Source organism: Myxocyprinus asiaticus, chromosome 17 (genome assembly GCF_019703515.2).
Source record: "Myxocyprinus asiaticus isolate MX2 ecotype Aquarium Trade chromosome 17, UBuf_Myxa_2, whole genome shotgun sequence".
Classification (NCBI taxonomy): domain Eukaryota; kingdom Metazoa; phylum Chordata; class Actinopteri; order Cypriniformes; family Catostomidae; genus Myxocyprinus; species Myxocyprinus asiaticus.
The window spans coordinates 5296196-5324040 of NC_059360.1; the positions used below are offsets into that span (position 1 = coordinate 5296196).

Genomic DNA, 27845 nt, shown 5'->3' on the forward strand with positions numbered 1-27845 from the left:
GTTAGCCAGAATTTTTTACAATATTTTTACATCTATTTGGATCAGGGAGATTGGATGGTAATTTTTACACTCGCTTGGATCTTTGTCCTTTTTAAGAATCAGACTGATCCGGGCTTGTGTCATGGTTGGAGGAAGCTTTCCATTCTTTAATGATTCAGTATAAACTTCTAACAAAAGTGGAGCCAGTTCTGTAGCATAGGATTTAAAAAATTATGTGGCAAAACCATCTGTCCCCAGAGCCTTGCCAGTAGGTAGGGATATTATTACCTCATCAAGCTCCTCCAAGGTTATCTCAGAATCAAGAGAGTTTTTTTTTTTGCTCAATTGTCAGTTTAGGAAGATCTAATGGTTCCACAAAATTTCTAATATCTTCATCAGTAGATGAAGATGTGGAACTATAAAGATCAAGATAGAACTCTTTAAAGGCATTATTAATATCAATTGCAGAGGTAAAAATTTCACCACCAGCAGATTTCACTGAGGGAATGATAGAAAGAGACTCTTTCTGCTTTATATATCTAGCCAAAAGCTTCCCTGCTTTGTCACCCAACTCAAAGTATGACTGTCTTGCCCTGAATAACCAAAACTCCACTTTCCGCGACAAAATAGTATTATATCTATATTTCAATCAGGTCAATTCTCTAAGGCCATCAGCTGACATACGGCACTTCAGCTCTGCCTCTGCACTTTTAATATTCTCTTCCAACTCCACGAGTTCTCGTGCTTTGGATTTTTTGATGAATGAGGCATACTGTATGATCTGACCCCTAAGAACCGCCTTAAGTGCCTCCCAAGCCACACCCACAGAGGATACTGAGGACCAGTTGGTCTCCATATAAACACTGATTTCAGTCTTTAACATTTGTTGGAAATCAGGATTTTGCAAAAGGGACACATTAAGGCGCCAACTATATGATTTCTTTTTCTCTGTATATGGCAACACCTCTAAATTCACCAGGGTGTGATCAGAGACTAAAATGTTTCCAGTTGAGCAATCAACAACAGATGATATTAGGGATTTGGATATAAAAAAAAAAAAAAAAAATCTATTCTAGAATAAATCTTATGGACTGATGAAAAATAATATGTAAAGTCCCTACCAGATGGGTTCAAAAGTTTCCAAATATCCGTAAGACCAAGATTTTTACAGATCCTGTGAAACGTCAATGTTGCTCTAGGGGGTTTATACACATTTGCTTCACTGTGATCAAGGACTGAGTCCATCAAAAGATTAAAGTCTCCTCCCAATATTATATCATGAGGAGTGCCAGCGGTTTGCAGCATCCCTTCAAGATCTATAAAAAAGCCCTGATTATCAGCGTTAGGTGCTTAAATATTAGCCAAAATCAACCTTTGCCCTTGAATTTCAGCTAAAATTATATTGACTCTTCCTAATTTATCTTTAGTCTGTTTGAGACATTTGAATTGTAGATGTTTATTAATCAATATAATGACTCCCTTGCTTTTACTTGAGCCAGCACTAAAAAAAACCTGTCCACCTCATATCTTCCCAAATTTTTCAGCTTCCTGCGGGGAGATGTGTTTCTTGAAGAAACACAATATCACATTTCTTATGTTTAAGAAAAGTAATAACCTTCCTTCTTTTTATGGGGTGCCCCAACCCATTTACATTCCATGTGGAGAGAGATAGTACACTCATATTAACATTTGACATTTTGATATAGTAGAAAAAATAAATTGTGTGTCAAAAACAAAATTATACAGACCACATTCCCCATTAGTGAAACAATCAAACCCGGAACTTCCCCCCCGAGCAAAACAAACAGAAAAAAGAAAAACGTGCACATTAACCCCGTGCATGAAAGTGCCAACAATCCCTCTAAACTCAAAAGGTCCATGAACGCCCACGAGCCCCCATGACAACTTTACCATCGGATTGCTCAATTTTGTGAGGCAAAATTACATAACAGAAAATACTTTGTAAAATAAACCCCAGCCAATAGTTAGATTGAACACAAAGAACATGTAGATAAATTCACAGAACTGTCTTAAAGGTGTGATCTTCCACAAAACAAATTCCAGCTGATATAAAACCGGTCAGATTTCTCGGACAGACAAATAAATGTTCAGTGAGCCAGCTGTTATGAGTTCAGCGGATGACATAATCATTCCAATGTCCCGTAAAAATACTCAACAAAACAAACTCCAGCCAGCAGGAGGAATAAGCATGAAGAATGAACAGATTAATCCACAGCTGTTCCAAAGGTGTGCATTCAATAGAACAAGCTCCAGCCGCTTGGCGGAACCAATACAAAAAGAAACAAAACCGGCATCCCGGTTCCCCGGATGGTCAAGTCAATTCACTCCGAGGCCACATAAAAATATATACCATGACTTACACAATCCGTCAACTTTATAAAAGACATCCTTTGTGTGAACATGTAGATATTTTGCGGTCATCCATAGTGTCCACTCTCAAACTGGCCGGGAACTTCAATGCAAAAGTAATCTTTTGTCAATGCAGAAGTTTCTTTAAGGAAAAGTGTTATTCACAAAACAAACTCCAGCCGCCCGGCGGAGCAAAAAGAAAAAAGAAACCAAAATGATGCCCAGCTTCCTCAAAAGCCAGAGTAAGTACAGCAAGCCGACCCACTCACATGAGAAACATGAGGTTTTAATCACCCATTGATTCAATAAAAGACATTGCCTGATTGGGACATTTAAATACTTTGTGACTGTCCTTCGATTCTATTCTCAGTTTGGCTGGAAACCTCAGAGCAAATGTGATCTTTTGCTGATGTAAGAGTTTCTTACATTCCTTGAACCAATCGCGTTTCTCTCTTGTTGATCTCGCAAAGTCCGGGAACAAGAAAATATTATGGTTCTTCCAAGAAAGCTTGCCTTTGCTCCTCGCCTGGAGCTTTATCGGATGATCTCAGAAATCTGGCCAGAATCGATCGGGGCCTATCTCCCTCAGCAAATCTGTGAGCTGGGACTCTGTGAGCTTGCTCGATTTCCAGCTTGTGGCCTGTTATTCCAAGCAGACTTGGGAAAAGCTCGTCTAGGAATTTCACCATATCTCTGCCCTCCTCATGCTCAGGAATTCCAACAATTTGAATGTTATTCCTGTGGCTTCTATTCTCAAGATCTTCAAGCTTTTCAAGGAGATGTTCCAAATCAATTTTGGTCGCGGGCGGATTAGCGGTTAATTCCCTCTCCGAAGATTCCAGACAATCGATTCGTCTCTGAGCATGAGTCACTCTTGTAACTAACTCAGTTATAATCGATCGACGTATTACAGCGAGATCCTCCAAGTCAGCAAGAACCTTCGTCATCATCACCGACATGTTGGACAACTGACTCTGGATCACCTCTCCCACCGTGCCATCCAAATCGAGTCCCCGGTCTGTAGGCTTGTCGGGGCTTTCATCCTGAACACGTAAGTGTCTTTTAATGTCACCAGAGCCCGAGGATTTTGACTTCTTTGCCATTTTTTGCCTCAAAGAGCAAATGTGTAACTGGGTGTATCAAATTTCACCAGATTATAACATGAAAATAATAAAAAATTTAGCAAAGCGTGCAGAGCTCGTCGCTCACACGTCTGCTTCTTGCATGGCGTCACGTGACCCAAAGTGGTAGAAATTTGAATTATCAATCAGTGTTTTTACAATTCGCTAAAAGACTGAGAATTTTCAGTTACCACAGGCAATGTAATATGTAAGTAGCGTTTTGATCGGTCATTTTGATTGGTTCTCTATCCAATCACAATGGAGACGCCTTTGACTGCAAACTTTTTCAAATCTCGCAACCCGGCGGTGTCGAAATACTATTGGTGAGTGGGCAGTGGGCAGGATCACACAGGCCAAAACATAAACAGAAATTCCAGCCCAGAATGGAAATTTCAAACTGGGCTGGTTGTGACATCATCACAACATTCCACAGTCAATATAGCCAATTTATAAAATAAAATAAAAAAATTATTTGGCCAATTTGTACCAGACCAGCTTCCAAGATTGTCAAAATCACGGTGACTGACTAGTTATTTATCTACATACACAGTTCAAATGTTGACGTAATCTAACTAAATTATGCAAATCTTCTTTCGCGCCGGCACAGAGAGAGATATAGCTATACACTTGTCATTATGTTCACAGTTCACACATACCTTTGATGAGGCAGCTTTCTTCAGTTTCGGATATTACTGGAACACTGTATTGGTTCAACTGCGTGTTCTTGTGTATTGGCCCCTCTTTTTTTATGTCTATTAAATAATTTGACAGTCTTTTAATGTTTGTGTCTGCATTCAACAGCGTTCTATAAGCACAATATGCCCTGTGTTTTGCATTGTTTTTAAAGCAGCATATTACATTCGACATTGTGTGACTTAAAGAGGTAAGGGTTAAAGTTATTTCCTCATCCCCAATATTTGTTCATTACCCTACTTTGTCTAATGCGGCTGACATTATGACTGATCTTTGATATCAATCTTGTTTTACTGTAAATTAAGAAAAATTTCCCTCTTGAACAAAGACGAAACCCACATAGGTTTTAAAACACCTTTATTTTACTTGATAAGCTTCTTAAAGGTGCTGTAAGCAATTTTTAATTCATGGAAAGTTATGCAAAAATGTCTTACTCTCTGAAAGATATTAATGAAATAAGTGTTGTGAGATACCTCACCAGTCTCTGTGACAGCTCTAGACTTTGTAAACAGTGAACAGAAATGTGTGGACAGTGACGCTTTCTGCCTGTCAATCATTTTGCGTGTTTTCATTGAACTGTAGTGGCAGATAACAGTTGTCAGTTGATGGCTCTTTTTTGCAGCTGTTGTTTATTACAACCGTTTCTGCTCTCAATAAAGCTCATTTTGGTATCTTTGGAGTTCAGGGTTTTGGAAAGAGGGAGCTTGGCTAATCCAAAGGCTCAGTCTCGTGGAAGTAGAATGGCTGAAATTGCTTACTGCACCTTTAACATTGTGCAAACAAACTGATTAGCTTGATAACAATGTGCAAACAGTATATGGTCATTCTACGACTATCACATAAGTCATATCATGCAAGTTATCATACCTACTTACATAAACATCTGGACTTGTGTATAACAGAACATCTCCTTATGGTTCAACACGCGTCTACAAACAACATAAAATGGCAGTGACAGCCTTCATTCTTCATTCTTCATTCTGAACTTTCATTCATTTCTTGCTTGTTTTATTCAGGTTCCAGAGCGTTTGTAGATCAGTGGTTATGGACCGATTAAACGGCAGCATATTTTACTTTTCTAAGTGCAAAGTGCAAAATGGCACGTTTACACATTTAAATGAAAATCAGATGCTAAAACGACATGGATTTATTGTCCTTACCAGGAATATACTGTAACGTCTGTTGTTGTTTATGCTTGAGAACTTACTATTGGCTGTTGCCATTGCATAATTAATGAGGTACCTCTATGCAGGATTTGGGGAGTGTTATTAATTAACATTTAAAAGTAATCATTGGTCATAGTTATGTTTTAAATTTTGTTTAATGTTAATTATGTCATTTTTTGTTATGACGTGTTTATTTTTTTAGTTACCCTGAGTGAGATTAGTGTTCCTTTGAGTTAAATGTGATATTGTTAGAGGTAGTTGGGGTTAAAATGAAACTTTTCAGAGAATTGAATAAAATGACCAATAAAACCATTCACTGTATCTAAGTGCTTGAATTTCCACACATTGGTGACACCTGCTGATGAAACGTGACTTGGCTAAAATGATTCTTGGTCTGAAATATTGGTTTGAAACTATTGATTTGTGAAGGTTTTGAAGTTTTAAGAAGCGAGTTTTGTGAGAGTTCATGGCTATTTTAGGCTAATAGGAGCCTTGACTATTGATTGCTCGAGCAACACATCAGTTTGATCTTCAGTTTGAGAGAGTACTTTTATGGTGTTCTTGGTGTATTTTTGGCATTTTTGGAACTTGACAGCCCATGGTCACCATATGCTATTGTTTTATGAACAAATGCTTTCACTCCTTGGAAGAAAGGTAGAAGAAAGGAAGAAAGAAACAACATGAGTATATGGTACATTTTTGGGAACCATTCCTTAGGAGAACTAATCCTTGTGTTTTTACTTTACACACAAATAAACATGCAACATACTGTATTTTCCAGTTTTGACAAAAGTGTATTTTTTATTATTATACTGCATCACAGTCTGTGAGATAGTTTTGCTTCTCTTTATGTAAATAAATTAATTGTGTGATTTATAAAGTATGACAGGCCTTTTTTTTTTTTTTTTTTAGGTGTGATTGCTGTTAGAAGTAAATCATTACACACATGTTTGTATAGGTTCTCTGCTATTAGACTTTTGTGTCTTTTCAATTTCTGTTTTCAGAACTCAGTTCTCCTTCGAACCTGGTTACTTCGGATGTGACGGAGAGCAGTTTTGTTGCATCCTGGACTGCCGCCCCTGGCAATGTCCATCTTTATCGGGTCAAATGGAAATCCCTCTTTTCGGAGGAAGCTGGTGAGAAAACGGTCCCCGGGGACATTACCACCACTGTTCTGGATGGCCTGACACCGGAGACCCGCTACAAGGTTTCTGTGTACGCTGCCTACAGCCGGGAGGAGGGAGAACCGCTTCATGGAGAGGAGACCACAGATGGTAAGTCCATTCCCACCCACTTAATTCATCCAGCATACTCTCTTTGCCTCTCTCCATCTGAGGTGGGCCTCTCGTCCCGAAGTAACCTACCCCTGAGAGGACAAAAATCCTTGAAATACTGTATATAATGTGAGAATATTCCATTGACATGCACCATAGACCAGCTGCCCTATCATTTTGCATGTGAACACAAGCACTGAAGGATATGGAATAGATCACTGGACAATTAATGTCTGAACAAAGATATTAAAATCAAATTAAACAAAAAAACAACTCCCAGCAAATTTAAAATGATTAGTGGCAGGGCTCCAGACTACAACTAAAATGTTCACAAATGAAAAATAAAATAAATATTATTGCGACATTACCTTGAAATTGGTGACAGTCGAAAACAATTTGTGTGTGTACAGTATATGCGGTTTCGTCAGATATCATCTTACTGAATTATTAGGTATTGAATTACACCTTATGCCTCTTTTCACCCTTTCTGTTGAGATGAGCTCACTGTACATAGCAAGCACACTGCAACCCGAATTGTCTGATTCGCGGACAAATATATATTTTTGAACCTGGTCTGTTTTATGAATCAGCCAAAAATATTCACAAAATGGGTTTGAACTCAAGAGCTCAGGTTAGCAGTATGAATCAGAGTCACTTTCTAAGAGAATCATATAGTGAATCAGCAGTCATTGAGTTCACAAATGACTACCGGATTACCGGAATACATTTATAACATGTGATCGCTGATGATCTACTGTTGATGACTGCTCTTTTTGTTACATGAAAATAATTTTATATTTGTAGCTTTTATATTGTATATTACTTTGTAAATGACGTGTTTATTATGTGCTTGACATGTGTTGCACGTGATGAATAAGCATGCACTGCTCCACACAATCAGTTGTGCTAGGATGTGCAGTCAAGTCGAGTGTGTCCCTCCAGGAAATGTATAGATGCCAATTTTAGCCACAGGATATGGGGAAAGACATTAGTGAATTTCATGAAGTGAAAAAAACGTACACTGCATTCATTGCATTCATTTTTTTTTTTACTTATTAAACAGTCAACTATTAATCGCAGAAAATAACACGTTGTTTTCCAGCCCATAGAAACGTCCCTTTTTCAAGACACTGTATTTTAAAGATAATGTTGTAAAAATCCAAATAACTTTACAGATCTTTATTGTAAAGGGTTTAAACAATGTTTTCCATGCTTGTTCAATGAACCATAAACAATTAATGAACATGCACCTGTGGAATGGTCGTTAAAACAATGACAGCTTACAGACGGTAGGCAATTAAGGTCACAGTTATAAAAACTTAGGACACTAAAGAGACCTTTCTACTGACTCTGGAAAACACCAAAAGAAAGATGCCCAGGGTCCCTGCTCATCTGCGTGAATGTGCCTTAGGCATGCTGCAGGGAGGCCTGAGGACTGCAGATGTGGCCAGGGCAATAAATTGCAATGTCCATACTGTGAGACACCTAAGACAGCACTACAGGGAGACAGGAAGGACAGCTGATCGTCCTCGCAGTGGCAGACCACTTGTAATAACACCTGCACAAGATCGGTACATCTGAATATCACACCTGCAGGACAGGTACAGGATGGCAACAACAACTACCTGAGTTACACCAGGAATGCACAATCCCTTCATTAGTGCTCAGACTGTCCGCAATAGGCTGAGAGAGGCTGGACTGAGAGCTTGTAGGCCTGTTGTAAGGCAGGTCCTTACCAGACATCACCGGCAACAACGTCGCCTATGGGCACAAATCCACCTTCGCTGGACCAGACAGGACTGGTAAAAAGTGCTCTTCACTGACGAGTTGCAGTTTTGTCTCACCAGGGGTGATGGTCGGACTCGCATTTATCATCGGAGGAATGAGCGTTACACTGAGGCCTGTATTCTGGAGCAGGATCGATTTGGAGGTGGCGGATCCGTCATGGCCTGGGGTGGTGTGTCACAGCATCATCAGATTGAGCTTGTTGTCATTGTAGGCAATCTCAACGCTGTGCATGACAGGGAAGACATCCTCCTCCCTCATGTGGTACCTTTCCTGCAGCCTCATCCTGACATGACCCTCCAGCATGACAATGCCACCAGCCATACTGCTCGTTCTGTGCATGATTTCCTGCAAGACAGGAATGTCAGTGTTCTGCCATGACCAGCAAAGTGCCCGGATCTCAATCCCATTGAGCACGTCTGGGACCTGTTGGATCAGAGGGTGAGGGCTAGGGCCATTCCCCCCCAAAAATGTCCGGGAACTTGCAAGTGCCTTGGTGGAAGAGTGGGGTAACATCTCACAGCAAGAACTGGCAACTCTGGTGCAGTCCATGAGGAGGAGATGCACTGCAGTACTTAATGCAGCTGGTGGCCACTGACTGTTACTTTTGATTTTGACCCCCCCCTTTGTTCAGGGACACATTATTCCATCTCTGTTAGTCACATGTCTGTGAAACTTGTTCAGTTTATGTCTTAGTTGTTGAATCTTTGTATGTTAATACAAATATTTACACATGTTAAGTTTGCTGAAAATAAAAGCAGTTGAAAGTGAGAGGACGTTTTTTTTTTTCTGAGTTTATACAAAATTATCAACCGATTAATCTGTTATTAGAAGTCTTTTCTTCTTTGGCTTTCCATCTTGCTTCTGAACAACCATCAGAATCGAGCAATTCTGTAATTTGGCAACTAAAAACAGCCATTTGGCTCCTGAATATTTCAGTTTAGGACACAATGAGTCAGTAGTAATTTTTTTAGTCTAGAGTCCCAAGTGAACACCCTAAAACACCCTAACAATGCCCTAACAACCACCCACAGCACACTAGCATACCCCATAGGAACACGCTAAAAACTACTCAGAAAAAATCTTTGCAACTGCCGAGTAAAACCCTGGCAACCTTACAGAACATCCTAGCATCGTGGTGGTAATTTTTGCACAGGCAAGCATGGCCACTCTCATTTTCTTCAGAAAATCTAGTGTTATTTTATCCTTGTATCTTCATTTGGAGTTTAATAGCTCTTTTAAATGCACTCAACCCCTCTCCTTAAGCAGTATAATGACATGAGGCTCTGAAGTATGCTGAGAACAAAGGCTCTAATTTAGAAACGTTTTACTCTGGAAAAAGTGAAAGTTGAACTGAAGTGAACTGACTTACAGTTCCTTTCGTTAGCACGGGCATAGCATCATTGCCATAGGTTTGCATCATTGCCACTGTTTCTTTTGAAATGCCACCGCTTTGGGCTATGGTAACATATGCTGGAGTGTATGGAAGTGTAGGAGTGTGTGTGTAGTTGCTGATTTAATGATTTACACATGCTCTCTGCTATCAGGGGACACAGGAGTTCGACACACTCTACAAGACTCTTACATATAAATCAATGGGAGGACTCACTCCAGTTTAGAGGAATTTTTTTCATGTACTCTAAGTATCAAAAGTCTAAGACCATATTGAAAATCTGGGATTTTTTAACTATTTTACTTGGAAATAAATAAAGTTATGACATAAAATGAGGAAGAAATATTTAAGATTCTGTGCTGTATCTAAGTAACCATTTCAAATCTAAGCCAGTTTGTGACATTTGACCATATGAACACTTTTAAAAAAAAAGGTAATATTTCTTTGTTTCCATTGAAGCAATTTATCAGATTGAATATATATATGTATTAAATTAGAAAAGAATAAAAAATAGAAAAGTTATACTAGTGGTCTCAGACTTGTGCACCACATGGTGTCTGAGCATGATTAAGCATTTCGTAAATTTGCGATCAGGTTATCTTGCTGTCTGGCTGCTTATTTATATTCTGTCATCTAAGAAGTCTAGCAGTGGAGTCTTTTGGCACTGCCATCTGCATTTTATGTATGCCATCACTCCTTCTGGACTGACAACACACTGTGTCCTCTTGGATTTGGGATTTGTTTTTATTTTTAGAAAACTTGGAAGTTGTTTTCCATCCATTCAGCTTTGTAAAAGGTCTCTCCATCTGAAAGTGTTCTGTAGATCATTTAAAGCCTGACAATTCATTCCTTTTCCCTCTTGCGTAAATCCTCTCTGGTCACAGCATGGAAAGAGAACATTATAGCCGGTCTTAGAATGTCTGTGTTATGCATGATGAACAACCATTTCAGCATGTCTGGTTTCACCCGGTTTGGAGATTCTGAGACAATCTTGGATCAAGATTATATTGGCCAATGAACTTACCTGATTTGGGTAGTTTGGTTTTCTTTTGATCCCAGGCATTATGGATAAATCAGTTTGGGAATGCTCAACATTTGAAAGGTGCCACTAACGTCACCAAATAGAATAAGAAAAATAACTTTTTTGTTGGCTTGACAAAGACTTAAGGCGATCGTACACTGGACGAGAAGCGTCACGCTGCTTCGCGTTGCGAGTAGGACAGGACACATTGATGCGGTACAGCTGGCAGTCCAAAGTTGTGAATCTTGTCACCATACACACAGAAGTTACGAAGGTCTTTGTACTTCTTCAAAAATGAGCAAAGTGACGTTAATGAATTTGCAGGTTAATGTAGAAAACTGGTGTAACTGCGCAAAGTGAATGAAATGGCAAAGTTTATTATTTCAATGTTTTATTCAAGTTGTCAAACCACAAAAAGACTTGTAACTGAAAATACATTGTGCAGGCTATATTAAAGATAAATATACACAATATATCATCTAGTGATGGCTAAAGTAAATAATCTATGTCCTTTGAAAATAATTTGGGTCCAATTTAATGAAAAACTTTGCAAGTTGCGCTCCATGGCACAGTAGAAATTTGAGCAGCATCCGGAGTCGTAGCTGGGTGCCACCAACAGACGGCGCGCGGTGGTGGTGGTGTGCGTAGATTCATAGAAAACAATTGTTTCAAATTTTAGAATGTGCCATGTTGTCCGCCAGACGTCTCCGGTGTGTGACCCCCTATAAACTAGTTTTAAGTTTGATGGTTATACAGACATTACATATAGATATAAAGAAAGAAAGAAAGAAAGAAAAGCAAGAGAGAAGCTGTTTTTTTTTCTTTTTCTTTCTTTCTTTCTTTTTTTTTTACAGTTGGAGTTTGAATAGTCTTGGCCATCTCAACATTCTGTCAATATAAGTCAATGGGATTTTTGATTGCCCGCTATGGGAAAACATCAAGTCCGATCAGTTAGAAAAGACATAGCACACTAAGTAGTCTGAATGTCTGTACCAAATTTGGTGGATGTAGCTTGAAAGCTATAGGAGTTACAATTGATCATTTTGATCTTGGTTTAGGAATTTTGGAAAAATCCTAAACCATGTCTGTAGAATAACAGTATGTTGGCTTTGTCAAGCAAACATAATGACTGCTTTCAAACAGGTTTCCCCAAAACTCCCCCCATCTACCATTGGTCGGCCAAACATATAGCCCCACCCTAAACTCACACCATTGGTTGACCCAATATTGCTCTGTCAGGCTGGTCAGGATGCTCAAAAAAACAGAACTACAGTACAGTGTTTACACATTTTGGGGGAATTAGCCAACAAATTACTTACTTATAGTTAGGTCTGCATATTAAGAAAATGTTTATTTTACAATACAAAATTACACACTTCACCTTTAATGGTTATTCCCTTTCATTTATCTCCCCCAGTATCTGCAGCTGCGAGAGTTCTTACTGTATCAGAAGAAACCGAAAGAACCATGCGGGTGACGTGGCAAACAGCGCCTGGCAATGTTGTCAATTATAGGGTGTCGTATAAACCTCAGGGGGATGGGCGTCAGTTGGTCTCCAAAGCACCAGGTGGAACCAACACCATCATCTTGAGACGGCTGCAAGCCTTGACCACGTACGATATCACTGTGGTTCCAGTCTACAAGTTTGGTGATGGGAAAGCAAGGCAAGGAGAAGGAACCACTTGTAAGTTTATCTTTGATCACCAACAGGATTAATAGTAGTTGATGATTTGATAAGTTGAAGCGAAGCAGAAATTCATTCTCTAATTCAACACTATGTTCTCTCTTCAGTGTCTCTATACAAAGCTCCCAGGAACCTGCAAACTTCAGAGCCCACTAAGACCAGTTTCAGGGTAACATGGGACCCTGCTCCTGGAGATGTGAAGGGCTATAAGGTCACTTTCCATCCCACTGGGGAGGAAGTGGACCTTGGACAGCTGCTAGTTGGACCCTATGACAACACAGTGGTTCTGGAAGAGCTAAGGTATGAGATGCCAATGCAGTAAAATATACTGTATATTAATCCATATTGTCATGTATTACAATCGCAATCCATGGATTCATAAGACATGTAATGTGTTAGCCTTACACAAATGTACTGTGATAATACCATGGTACTTTCCATGGTCCATAATGTACCTGTACAGTGGCATATTCACGTACCATGTTATTTAGATATTCTTAGGTACTTCAAAGAATTGAAATGGTACATGTCCATAAACGTTGTATTACCATTACCAAAACATGTTAGTACCGTAGTACTTTGTGGTACTGTTTTGAGGTCACATATTTTAAATTGCATGTGGTTATCTCTATTCATAGAGTAACAATTTGCTGTCTCATTTTACACATTTTACCGCAAGATGATATTCAAGCAATTACACTACTCTTATTTAGCTGTGCTCTTCTATAAACAGTCATAATGGTAATCATAATGCCACAACAAGGATAAACTTTGACAAACCTCTGTGACACTTCATCTGTGTTTCTGTTCCCTTGAGTGCTATTGCATTTTTTAAAAGGATAGTGCATCCAAAAATAAATACATTCTGTCATGATTTACTCACCTTCATGTTCCAAACCTGTATGACTGTCTTTCTTTTGTGGATTAAAAAAATATATTTTGCTGAATGCCCACAGTATTATTTTTCATAATGGGGACTGAGGATGTCGAGCTCCAAAAATGACAAGAAAGCATGATAAAATTAGTCCATATGTGCTCTATATTCCAAGTCTTTTGATGCCAAATGATGGGTTTGTGTGAGGAACAGGTAGGAATTTAAATCACCAATAATCTTACCTCCACCACAGGTTTCAAATGTCAGTTTAATTGCCATAGGTTCTTACTCGTCTCGTTATTGATGTATAACCCAGCACAACACATCTGGATGTGCCATATCTGAATTAAATGTGATTGGAGAGCTATGGAGAAGGGGGAAGATTTTCATTGTACTTCTGCTTATTCGTACTATGGTACCTTTATGGTGTTTTTTTTTTTCATTTTTGGAGCTTGACAGCCATAGTCTCCATTGTGAAGACCATGGACATTCTCTAAAATATCTCTGTTAGACTTCCACGGAAGAAAGAAAGTCATATGTGACATGCTCCATCAAAATGAGTTGATGCAACTTAAATGGTGAAGCAGGTCACATATGGGTTTGGAACGACATGGGTATGACGAGTAATTAGGAATTTTCATTCATTTTGGCTGAACTATTCCTTTAAAGATCCATTGCTAAAGTAAAACCTTAAAGTAAGAAAACATCTTTTCTTTAACTTAATCTTTCATTGATGAGATTTGTAGGTTGGAATGAGGACTGATTTTTATTGCTCTCATCTCAGGGCTGGCACTAAGTACACAGTGAGTGTGTTTGGCATGTTTGAAGGAGGGGAGAGTATGCCACTGGCTGGAGAGGAAAAGACAACCCTCTCTGACGCCCCCGAACCTCCACCTTTTCAAACCACAGGTAATAAAAAAACACTTAACTAGCTATGATACCCCTTCATCCTTTCTGACCCCAGGTACTGCACCCCTCGCAGATCAACCAATCAGATCTCATGTTACCGGAGAGCATTCAGCTCTTTATGTAAAAGCAACTTAAGTTACAAAAATATTACCTTTTGTTATGTCTGCTGTGCATATAGTTAATAATAATAATTAAAAAAAACATGTCTATAATAAAGAATATCCTTTTACAGTTCTTTTTCAATTTTGAGTCAGAAAAGTAGGCTATAGTCTCAGATAGTGTTATGAGTAATGCCAAATACCTTTCAGCACAGCTAATTGTGTTGTCAAAAAGCAGACAGGGTGACTACGCCACATGGTAGCCGCTGTCTCTGCATTCACACGAAGTGACACTTGAGTTTCAAGAGCAAAAAAGATGATCTGCTTACAATTACCAATGCTTTACAACTTGGTCAGGAAAAAATGACATACAGAATTAAGGCTTTGCACATGCTCTGCTGACCCTGGTCTGGAATGTTGCTCCTAATTGGAAACACATCTGGTGGTGAGGGTCTGCTAGTTGACACCAGCAGGAGAGAAGAAGGAAAATATACTAAGACAAGGGGTGAAGTTTGCATACAAAACTGTGATATTGCTAAGGTACCATGTCCAAAAACATGGTAACATGAAAATATCATGCTTTTTTGGAATTGTACCATGGTAGGTACCCTGCTGGGAAAAAAAAAAAAAACAGCTTAAAGAAGCCTAAACTGGTTTGCTAGTTAGCTGGTCTCCCAGGCTGGTCATCTGTTTACTGGTTTTTAGAAGGGTGTTTTGCACTTGTAAGCTAATCAGGCTGGGAAACAAGCTGGCCTTCAACTAGTTGACTAGTTAAAATCTTTAAATCTATCTTCTTTAAAAGACTTTGCTTTCACTGTTACAGTAAAACCCAATTGCGTCATTCCACGTCAACTCTTTGGCTCATTCTTTTTTTTTTTTTTTCACCGGTGAAAGATAAACATAAATGATGATGAAAGCCAAATTATTAATCCATTGATTAACAGGGGAGTCAAAATGACAATTTCCATCTATGATTTTGGAGCAAAACTACAAGTAAAAAAAAATTACATTTTTGTTTTTGTGTGAATAAAGGTACATTTCTAATTTCATCAGTATTTGTAGTTCAGACCTTTGTTTTGTTGGGGAAAAAATTGGCCAGCTTACTGTTTAATTTCACATAATTGCAATAGTAGGAAATATCAGAAGATGACGTTGAAATGGAGCTCGTCTGCATCTGAGATTATTGAAAGAAATTGGTTGGAATACCTGGCAAAATACAACAGAACTGGTGGCATTAGTGAGCCTGTGATCTTATATAACACTCTTGAATTAAACATACGGACAGTCCGTTCACATGCAGAAAATATGTTGTGAAACGTGGGGCTGTGTTGTCCGAAAAACACAAAAAACTTCAACATTCCTCTTCACTCTGCTCAAGTCACACAATTATGTTTTTGTGTTCTTTTCTAATTTTTCCAACCACAGGAAAATGTGATCATTTCTCTTTCTTGTACATGTGTAAATAAACACTCGATAGCCTGAAATGCTTCAGACAAACATGCATTAGTCCATTTTCAAAGATATGTTGGAATTTACATTAAAACTTTGTCCACCTCTTCCATAAAAAAACAAAAAAAACATCAAAACCTAGAATTATGTGAATTTCTGTGTCTTTATCCTCCTGAGACCCCTGCGTGACAGCTGAGGGCTTTTTCCATTCTTTTTTTATTATTATTATTTGTAACTAGTAGTCCCTAAGAAACATTTTTAGACCAAATAGTTTTCCTAAAAATTGATGTCCTCATATGTGGACAGTGGGAATAAGTTGTGACGTTTTAAATAATATCAAGATATAAAAAGTTTATTAAAAATTTTTAATAAAATTGTTTATTATGTTTCCAGGACTGTTGATTATTTATGTTTTTGAGACGTTACTGACATTACATCAGAAATAGGCATAAATCATTCTAATTTAAAATATTGGCCAGCATCATCCAATCACTGCCAACCATGTTAAAATTAAATTATACATTATAAATTCAGAATCTATGAACTGATTACCATTGTCTTATGTCTGTCAAACATGTTGAGTGATCCAAACATCATCTGCAGCCAGAAACTTTAAATAGGAAGACTAGATTGAATGCACTTAGCTGCATAGAGAGCTATAGGATACTCCCTTGCACCCTATTTAATGAATGACTTAACCTCCAGTGAGATGTCTGTCTGCACTTGTCTCAGAACAGTTCGAAATGCACCTTATTTTCATCCTAACTCCATATAAATCCTCTGAAAGCATAATTTTCCAGTTTTTGGATGCATCCATTAATTCTCAATGTGATAATGCACAGTGAATATAGGATATTTTAACTGAAACCGAGCATACAGTCCACGAATGTGGTCATTGTGTTTAATGGGGTGCCGTTTTGCAATAAAGCGCTCAAATAAAAAAAAAAATGGCATATTATATGAAACTAGAGACTCTAATTAGGTTTCTTACCAGATGTAGTTTTGTTGGTGTTTCTTTCAAACACAAATTCAATCGCACAGGATTATACTATATATAAAATGGGTACCAGGCATTTTGGTGAAAGACGCCATAATCTTTACTGGCTCGGAAACGCGCAGTCCATAAATAGTCTGGAAAAACTTCCATCAAGAATAAAGGTAATATCATTGTCTTTAATGAAATTGAGGAAAACTTGAGTCTCCTCATCAGTCCAAGCGTTCATCTCCATTATGCTGTTTTTTCTGAGGACAAGTGTGGATATTCTTTCATGTGGCACAAAAAAATTTCCAAACTAGTTTTTCATGACATTTGACATGTCAACATAGGATTTATGTGCTAAAGTTAAATGGACAAAATATTTTGACACTTGTGAAATTTCATAGATAATATGCGTTTCCATAATTTTGATGCGCTAAACCTTTTCTCTCAAAAAAATCCTTGGGTGGAAACGTAGTTATTGAGAGCCCTATATCTCTGGGAATTAACCATATATGGCCTTAAAAATGAAGATACTAAAAGGAAAGTTTGTAAAAGGGTATAAAGATATCTTTAATACTTCTGAAGTTAAAGGCTCTTCAGCTTTGGGAAAACAAAACACAAAAAAGTATATATTTTTAAAAACTTATTTTTGGACTGCATTGGCAATGCAACAAGGCTGCTTAAGTCATCTGATTTCAGTGATATATCAAATATAACTTTGCTTTCCATTTATTACTTAAAGAACACTTACAGCAAGAACTTTTGCCTATGGTTTTAACAAAAACAACATTCAAAATGCCCAGTGTTTAAATAAAATCTTAAAATAAAAGTTAAAGTGCAATATGAGACATGATGATACATTCTTCCTTTAAAACAATAGTGAATGAAAAAATTATGTCCACATCATTAAAAAAGTAAAAAAAAGAAAGAAAACAAAGTGGACATGAGCTTATAATGTCAAATTCTTTTTCAAAAAGATGAGGATGTCTACATTGTCTGGGGAGAGTGTAGACCTCTTTGCAGTCACTATGTCTCCTGCCGTGGAAAACACCCTCTCACTAGGACCTGAAGTGGCAGGCACAGCAAGGTAGCGTCTTGCCATCATGGAAATGTGAGGGTATTTACACTCACTGCTTTTTCACCATGCAAGTGGATCACCACCATCCACTGGCATACCGCTTGCTGCCCTGTAGGATGCCACCTCCTCTGATGGTGTTGGTAAAATCTTGTCTGTGTCCTTATTCGCAAAGGTCTCCCCAAAAAGCTCCTCCATGGCCGACTTCTTTTGTGGAGGAGATGCCTCTGTGTCTGCTCCTGTGGGTGTTGGCTCTGTGACTTGACCCTGCAGAAAAAATGACCCTGATCTATTAAAATAACTATATTTCTTATCATACGTATTTCATAGAACGATAATTGTGGCAATCAATAACATTTGCCATTTTATTCAAAATAAAAATGGATGATTCTCATAACAATAGCATAGAAGACTAGACTGCAGTATTTATTATAAGTAATGCACTCTTATTTATTTATATTTTTACCTCTTCAGTAGCCACAATCTCAATGGTGAGATCACTATATGTCCTCTCACGTAGGGCAGGGTCTAGGTGAGTCAGGGACTTGAACCTTGGATCAATTGCAGTAGATCTATGAAGATAGTCTTGTATATTAGGGGGGTCGGTGTATCTGGGGTTCAGGTCCCCTCTAATAGCTGCCTTGACATCTCTAGCGATGGTGCTGTCTTCCTCACTTTGAGCCATGGATTGTAGAATCCTTGTTTTCAGAGGTAGGATCATGGACACAGACGGTGCAGTTTCAGTGCTCAAGAGGGTTGTAGCAATTTTGAGGGGTTTGAGCACCTGGAGGACCTCTTCTGGCACTTTCACATCATCATCAGACAAGGTGACAATGTCTCTGATATTTTTTTTCAAAGTCTTTTCTGTCAGTAGAGAGTATACAGCTGCCTGCTGCTCAAGATAGCGCTCCAACATGTCATAAGTGGAGTTCCATCTAGTTATGACATCGTGTATGAGCTTGTGGGCTGGTAGCTGCAGCATTTATTTCTTGGTCTTAAGCACATGAGCTGCTGTTGTGCTTCTGTGGAAAAAGGAAACCACCTTCCTGATCCTCCCAAGGTTTCATCTGGTTCACTGAGATTCCCTTTTGGGATGCTAAATTGATCACATGTGGAAAGCAAGCTATCCGTGGCCCTAGTCCAGCTTCTATCACTGCATTTACTTGGATCTTGTTGTTATCTGTGCTGACTGGGATATTGCTATTGTGCCTCTCTAACTTCCACTCTGCTATTGCTCCTATCAGTACCTGCGCTAGATTTGTGCCTGTGTGACTCTCATAGAGGGGGCGTGTCTGTAGCAACGGACTTCGCATCTCCCAATCTGCTGTGATGTAGTGAGCAGTCACAGTCACGTAGCTTTCCATGGCCCTGGAGGTCCACCCATCTGCGGTGATTGCAATACAGGATGCCTTGGATAATTCTGCGACAATTTAGATTTTTGATGTTCTGTCACGATCTTCATACCGAAGTGGGTACGTGAGGGGATTTTGTAGCGTGGCTCAAGCAATTTCACCATATTTTTAATCCCTTTGTTTTCCACAAAGGAGTATGACCTCATGTCTGCAGCGATAAACATTCTGATAGATCTGTAATCGCTTTAACCCGGTCTGATTCTGCTGCAAAGTGCTGCTTAAATGCCGCGGTGATAAGCTGTTGTTGTGTCTTGGCTCCCATCACTGGCACACCAGGGTGATGTCGCTTCAGATGTGTGGCCATGCTCGATGTATTGCCACTTTCATACAGCTTTCTCGTGCCACAATGCCTACATACCCTAACAGTTTTGTCCACCACCCTTCCGTCATCATTATATTTTACAGGGAAGCCAAAATGCTCCCATACATGTGACATGAATGATGCGGGAGGCTTTTCAAGTTCTTCTGCTCCTCCGATAGCCATGATGACTGTTATTATCAACTGCTTAACATGCCCCATTCATGTGAACACATGACTGCTTTGTCTGGATCTTTTCACTGCAACTCTGCATGCGTGCCGAACTGTGGGGCGGGGTACGTATGGATCACGGATCAACTATGATCTGTTACACCCTTAATTTATACAGTAGGCACTGATATGTTGCAGCGCTGATATAAAATTGCAAACTTAGAAACTTAGGTCATAAGAGCCTACAGTTACAGATTCATGCTGAAAATGAATGAGTATCACCATGACACACAAGCCCACATTGTCACAATCTCTAAAACTTACCTCACCATGTTTTCTTTCGTTGGAGCTGCAATGTCTTGGTGTAAAATTAAGGCATTGTGTGGAGTGAAGAAATGTTTGTTTTGCACACTTGCTTCTGTAGTGTTGAACGCAACCTGAGTGACAGTGTGCAGCTGTGAAGTTCCGCTGTCGTAAGACAAAAATCTCAATAAATTACACATTTATTAACACTTATTAAATTAAAACCAGTAATTTAATGACAGGAATGCTACCCATTTTACAAAGTAAAAGTAAATTTTTCTCATGAGTAAGAGTGAAATGTACCCACCATAAATCATTACAGTCAATTTTTTCAAAAAAGTTACCAAGTAAATGTAACAGAGTAAATGTAGTGTGTTACTACCCACCTCTGCTACAAACTGGTGTGTTCATGTTGACTGATTTTGACTGACTGAACAACATAAACAGAATGAGCTGTCGCCATCAAGGTAGATGGAGCTCCAGGTCACACCTACAGATGACATGGACCAATGATACAAGAAGGTGTTTAGCAGCTGATTAGAAGTTTTCCTAAAAGTTTGCCTAGACGAGCTGTTACGAACCACCGAAACGAACACAAAAACACCATCTTTTTGGCCAGATTTTGTTCTAAATGACCGTTGTGGTTCTTCGATTTTGTTTGAAGTATATTTGGGCCTTTACTAAACTACACTCTGTAGTGCGACCATCCAGCATGTATTTAGCATGCTAACATTTACTTCCACTAGTTCATACATAAAGAAATAAAAGAGATTTATTTGAGTTAAATTGGCACATCTAATTTTGTTGGGTTTACCCATAAGAAAACTCACTTTAAACATGTGGAACCACTGTCCACGACTGAATCAAGTTCAGCCAAAGAGCAATTTTTTTGAGTGCATGGCATTTAATATTTTGGCTTTCATCGTCATTTATGTTTATCTTTCTTCAGAAAAGTATTAACAAAATAAAAATTTAAAGGGAAAGTTTCTGAAATGTGGTTGTTTTGACATGGAATATCCCTGCTGATAATGGACTAGATGGATCTTGCCTTCTAACAGGAAGTGATACTGTTGGTATCAGCAGACAGAGAACATGAGATGAGCGCCTCCTGCGGACTGTACTGTCCAACACATGACATGGCATTTAAGTTATGTGCTTTCAGACGGAGATGAAAGCACACCATGTGTTCGTTCTCCTGAACAATCTGGACATACTTAAGGAAGCCCATCTGTGTCTATACTAAGCCATGCTATATCCATCCTGTTATTCATTCAGTTCATTTTATTATTCATCTTCCATTAGAGAGAGTATTTGGCAATGGCTTCACTTGTTTTCTTTACTAATAAAGCAAAAACATAAGCTTACTGATTAGTAGCTTGTTAAAGACCCCATCAAATGGCTTGATGAGTGCAGCTTTCTTTCCTGTGTTAACATATTTCTGTTTAGGTAATAGATCTCTTTTAAGGCCTTAGATAATTCATTTTATTGCTACTAAGAAACTTCCACACAGGTATGTTTTTTTTATGTAAAAAGCACATTTCATAAACACAGTAACCACAGCATTTTAAAATGTATCAATTGGGTCTGACTTTTTTTCTTATCTTTTATTTATTTTTTATTTTTTATTTTTTATAAATCAGACAATTATGCAATCCATTCTCTTTGAGCAGGGACAGATGGTCGGCAATTTTCCCATTTGCCACATTCAGGTGTCTGGAAAGAAAACAAGATGGGACACAGATCAACACATCGCTTAAAAGAATGTTTCTTCACAAACAAAAGAGTTCATAGTTTAAAAAGATGTTATGTAACATAACTTGTAAAGAGATTATAAAATGTATCTGCCCAAAATAAACTGCGTTGTGGCTTGCGTGTCTGTGAATGTTTTGTGTGTGTTTTTATTTCTCAAATCTTGATCTTTGGCATCATTTCAATCTTTATGGCTGCTAATATTAGATTTGTGATAATTGTTCTTTAATTGTCCTCTGGCCATACAGATGTAATGTGCAAAACCACAGCTCAGGCCGATATTGTCCTGCTTGTTGATGGATCTTGGAGTATCGGCCGTCTGAACTTCAAGACCATAAGGTCTTTCATCGCTCGCATGGTGGGTGTCTTTGACATCGGCCCGGATCGTGTCCAGATTGGTAAGAGAATTTTGTTTCACTTTATATTAGTGTCTTTAACTACTATGTACCAACATTAAAATACATACAATACAATGTATTTATTATGTAACTACATGTTGTTTTGCAAAATTCTCACAAGATTCACATTTTCTGCTACTGAGGTTGGGTTACAGGTAGGTTTAGGAGTAGGGTAAAGGGTTTATGGCATGGGTTGGGGTAGGGTTAGGTTTAGGGTTAGAGGTAAGGTTAAGAGTGTAACTACAGATGTTATTAGGGCTGTCAATCTATTACATTTTTTAATTAAATAATTGGAATGCCGATTAATTAATCAAATTAATTGCAATTAATCACATACATAAATATTTGCTGAGAAAGCCCATCAAATAACAATAATTCAATATATAATGAATAAATAATTATAAACAGTTATATTTAAATAATTATAAATAATATATATATATATCATAAAAAATAATAATACAGATATTTAAAATGCATTACATTATTTTTGGCACACAAGTGAAGCATTATAAAAGACAATACAAAAAGTGGTTTAGAATGCAATATATGAACATAAGCCTATCATTGGCCTACAGTTCACAGCAATCCATTTTGCAAGTGTATTCGTCATTCAGACCAAGATTTATTATAAGCGCTTGTCTAAGGGTGCGTCAATTATACACCTGCGTCAGAAGGCCACTTTTGGAGTGTATCGGTTGTTAGGACGTTTTTAGGTCGTCTCTGTCTGTATTATCTGCTTGTTGCCCATACAGAGAGTTTCGCTTACTGCCCCCTGGAGAAAACAGGTCGTACTTCAAGCATGAATTGCTCAGATGGAAGGAATATTCCTTATTATGGTCCGGGGACATGATTAATTGCATACATTTTTTTTACGTGTTAATTTGTATAATTAATCGCACTGAATTAACGTGTTAAATCAACAGCCCTAGATGTTATTCAATGCAGATACTTTAGAGGTAAATATAGTGGACTATGCCTTTTAGTTCTCCTGCTCCTGATTTTTCTCCTGAGAAAAAGGCCATAGTATTCTCCTCTGGAGTTTCTGATGAGACGTTTGAAGCAAAGTTCAAACTTTGCTCAGATTTGCCAAGATACCAACGTTTTTAATCAAAACTCAGATATATATATATATATATATATATATATATATAAACATTTCTCATCAAATTTGTCCCAAAGAATGTGAGCTATGATATCCACATTAATTTAATAGCTCAGTGCAGCCCTTTTACTGTACAGAATGTCAGCAATTGCCTCATTTGTGTCTTTTTGTTCTCCTCAGGAATTTTAGGAGTAACATATGAAACACGTTGATACTTCAGTTAATCATAACTAAGAACTAAGTCTCCTGAGCTGTGAAAGAGAAGCCTCTAAGCAGAAACAACAACATTACAGTACATACATACAATGTCTGGTTATACATACTGTATAAACATTGCATTTGTCCCTATTTATAGGTTTGGCGCAGTACAGTGGAGACCCAAAGACAGAGTGGCACCTAAATGCTCACAGAACCAGAGCAGAACTTCTAGAGGCCGTGGCCAATCTGCCCTACAAAGGAGGGAACACTCTGACTGGTATGCCATTGTATTCTGATCCACATGTGAGAGTTGTTTGCTTGTAGCCCCAATTATATTCAGACTTCAATGACCTGTATTCTAATATTCCACAGGCCTCGCTTTAAATTACATCCTTCAGAACAATTTCAAAGCTAACGTTGGAATGCGTCCAAACTCCCGGAAGATTGGTGTCCTGGTTACTGATGGCAAGTCACAGGATGACATCGCACTCAACTCTCAGAAACTGCGGGACCAGGATATTGAGCTGTATGCCATTGGTAAGAACTCTTTTCCTTTCTCTGTCATGATGAAGACAGGATAATTCATCACAGTCCTGCAGTTTATGAATGCACAGTTAACCGCATTGGATAATCAGTTGAAGTTTAATGTCGGATATGGTTTAATTTGTCTTTTTGGGGTTCTGTGATCTCCAGGTGTGAAGAACGCAGATGAGGGCGAGCTGAGAACCATTGCTTCTGATCCTGATGATATCCACATGTACAACGTGGCAGACTTCTCCTACCTGTTAAATATCGTGGATGACCTGGCAAACAACTTGTGTAACAGTGTCAAGGGTCCAGGTAACATTGAGGTCATGTGTTGTATGTTTGAGGTCATGGAGATGTATGTTTAATATATTATATTTTGAATAAACTCTATATTGTTAAAATAGTCACAGCTAAAGGGCATTATTAGGCACAATATAACACAATATAGCCTTATTGCTTTTATAAAGCAGTTACTACATAATAAAAATATTAAGGATATAGATTTTCCTTAAAACCCCTTCAAATCTATAAGGGGGGGGGAGGGGGGGGCACTATATCACAAAAAAAGTTTATGCTTAAAATATTAAAGTCTCAGTATACATAAGTCAGGCATATGGGGTATCATTTGAAATCTTAGAATCTGAACTTTGCAGAGATAACGTCATGGTTACTTGTGTAACTTCCATTCCCTGATGGAGGGAACGAGACGTTATGTGGATGTAGTGACACTAGGGGTCACTCTTGGGAGCCCGAGACACCTCTGGTCTTTGATAAAAGGCCAATGAAAATTGGCGAGTGGTATTTGCATGCCACTCCCCCGGACATACGGGTATAAAAGGAGCTGGTATGCAACCACTCATTCAGGTTTTATGCTGAGGAGCCGATATAAGGTCCGGCCATTTCAGCGGGTAGTTCAGCATTTTGGCAGGAGGGACACAACGTCTCGTTCCCTCCATCAGGGAACGGAGGTTACACAAGTAACCATGACGTTCCCTATCTGTCACTCACTCGACATTGTGTGGATGTAGTGACACTAGGGGTCCCTATACGAAACGCCACAATTGGCTGAACTGTGTTACATGAACTGGCGGTGTGTGGTGGGCAGACTACTGTGTGCCTCATAGCCAGCACACCAGGTCGACACGTAACCTCCCCAACATATTTATGAGTGTCGAATGGCCCTTTTTGGGGACAAATCGACTACCCAAAAGATAGAGACAGGCTTAACTCAGTCATGGCTTCTTTTCCCCTTCTTTTTTTCCACTCCCTAAAAAAAGAAGGGGGATTATCCAACTGGGCAGCCAGGTCTAGTCGGGGGGTGTCCCTCCCAAGTGGAAGACACCGCGGAGACCATACCTCGCCCAAAGAGAGGGGGGGATATTTAAGTGGAAAAATATATCACATGGTCTTTCCAACCATGTGGGGAGTCTTCAAGGTAGATCCTGCCCAATGGGGGAGGAGTTACTACAAACATGGAGACTGGGGCAAAGGGGCTCTGCCCAAGGAAGAATTCAGTTTGCCAACAGGGAAACAAATTAGCAGAAGATATATAAATCGCATGGGGTTAGCCTTACAGGGAACCGCCACATGTGGAGCACCTACCCCAGAACAGGGCTCTTAGTTAGCGTGTGTACTGGGCCGGCAGCGAGTCTCTCCGAAAACTTGACTGCCACAGGGCTCGGAGGAAGTCAACCAGGGAACAAAGTTTGTGAACACTACTGGGAATTAATGGCGCACGTCTTCAGCTCCAAGGGACGTGGAAAGCACTATGTGCAAGCGATACACCCGGCCAGCTATCCCGGGCTTATCCGCTTGTGTTGCGTGCCACTACCTGGGACGAAACCGGTTCCACCTGGAGGTTGTAGAACCTTGCACAGGTGTTGGGTGTTGCCCAGCCCGCTGCTCTGAAAATGTGTGTTAGAGAGGCACCCCTGGCCAGGGCCCAGGGAGCTGCTACACCCCTGGTAGAATGGGCTTGTAGCCCTACCGGGGGCGGCATGTCCTAGGCGACATATGCCATAGTTATGACGTCAATGAGCCAGTGGGTGATCCTCTGCTTGGAGACAGCGCTTCCTTTCCGCTGTGCATCAAAGCAGACAAAGAGCTGCTCAGAGATTCTAAAGCTCTGCGTGTGATCCAAATAAATGCGTAAAGCACGCACTGGACACAGCGACAACAGGGCTGGGTCTGCCTCCTCCTGTGGCAGCTCTTGCAGGTTCACCACCTGGTCCCTAAAGGGGTGGTGGGAACCTTGGGCACATAGCCCGGTCAGGGTCTCAGAATCACGTGAGAGTTAGCCGGACCGAACTCCAGGCATGTTTTGCTGACAGAGAATGCTTGTAGGTCACCTACCCTCTTGATGGAAGTGAGAGCAGTCTTCAAGGAGAGTGCCTTAAGCTCGGCTGACTGCAAAGGCTCAAAGGGGGGCTCTCTGTAGACCCTGAAGAACTACAGAGAGGTCCGATGAGGGAACGAGGCACGGTCTGGAGGGATTCAGCGTCCTGGTGCCTCTTAGGAACCTGATGATCAGGTCGTGCTTCCCTAAGGACTTACCGACGACTGCATCGTGGTGTGCTGCTATGGCGATAACGTACACCTTCAAGGTGGAAGGGGACAGCCTCCCTTCCAGCCTCTCCTGCAGGAAGGAAAGCACTGATCCGACTGCACATCTCTGGGGGTCTTCACGTCGGGAAGAACACCACTTAGGGAACAGACACCACTTAAAGGCATACATGCGCTTGGTAGAGGGGGCCCTAGCCTGAGTGATCATGTCTACCACCGCGGGTGGTAGACCGCTTTGGTCTTCCGTGTCCTGTCCAGGGGCCAGACATGGAGATTCCAGAGGTCTGGGCGCGGATGCCAGATGGTGCCCCCTCCCTGAGAAAGAAGGTCCTTCCTCAGGGGAATTCGCCAGAGGGGATCTGTCGCGAGGAGCGTGAGGTCCGAGCACCACGTCTGGGTGGGCCAGTAGGGTGCTACCAGGACGACCTGCTCCTCATCCTCCCTGACTTTGCACAGGGTCTGTGCAAGCAGGCTCACTGGGGAGAATGCATATTTGTGCATGCCAGGGGGCCAGCTGTGTGCCAGTGCGTCTATGCCGAGGGGTGCCTTGGTCAGGGCGTACCAGAGCGGGCAGTGAGGAGGATTCTTAGGAGGCGAACAGGTGCACCTGTACCTGTCGAATCGACTCCAAATCAGCTGGACCACCTGAGGGTGGAGTCTCCACTCTCCCCTGAGGGTAACCTGTTGTGACAGCGCGTCCACTGTAGTGTTGAGGTTGTCCGGGATGTGAGTGGCTTGCAGTGACTTGAAGTGCTGCTGACTCCAGAGGAGGAGACTGCCTTGGCGGTTGACATATGCTACCATTGTCATGTTGTCTGTCTGAACTAACACATGCTTGCCCTGGATCAACGGCCGAAACCTCCCGTTTTGCCCATTGCAAACAGTGCCCCAGCCCGTTTTGGAGGTGTCTGTTGTGACCACAACATGCCTGGAGACCAGTTTTAGAGGAACACCTGCCTGTAAAAACGAGAGGTTGGTCCAAGGGCTGAAAAGATGGTGACAGACCGGCGTGATGACCACACGACGTGTCCCGTGGCGCCATGCCCATCTCGGGACATGAGTCTGGAGCCAGTGCTGAAGCGGCCTCATATGCATCAACCCAAGTGGGGTGGCCACCACTGAGGATGCCATATGCCCCAGGAGCCTCTGAAAAAGTTTCAGTGGAACCGCTGTTTTCTGTTTGAACACCTTCAAACAGGCCAGCACCGATTGGGCGCGCTCGTTCGTAAGGCGTGCCGTCAAGGACACTGA

The 27845-nt window shown here is 40.1% G+C and overlaps 1 protein-coding gene across 1 annotated transcript in view; it reads left to right on the forward strand.

The window, feature by feature from the left end:
* The window catches only part of LOC127454894 (collagen alpha-1(XII) chain-like), a 141251-nt gene that overhangs the window by 30847 nt on the left and 82559 nt on the right, over positions 1-27845 (forward strand). The window contains exons 14-21 of the mRNA XM_051722398.1: positions 6334-6603; positions 12220-12486; positions 12594-12786; positions 14145-14269; positions 22052-22201; positions 23662-23781; positions 23877-24041; positions 24198-24344. Of these exons, the coding sequence (XP_051578358.1) occupies positions 6334-6603; positions 12220-12486; positions 12594-12786; positions 14145-14269; positions 22052-22201; positions 23662-23781; positions 23877-24041; positions 24198-24344 (1437 nt within the window). The remainder of the gene's footprint in view (positions 1-6333; positions 6604-12219; positions 12487-12593; positions 12787-14144; positions 14270-22051; positions 22202-23661; positions 23782-23876; positions 24042-24197; positions 24345-27845) is intronic.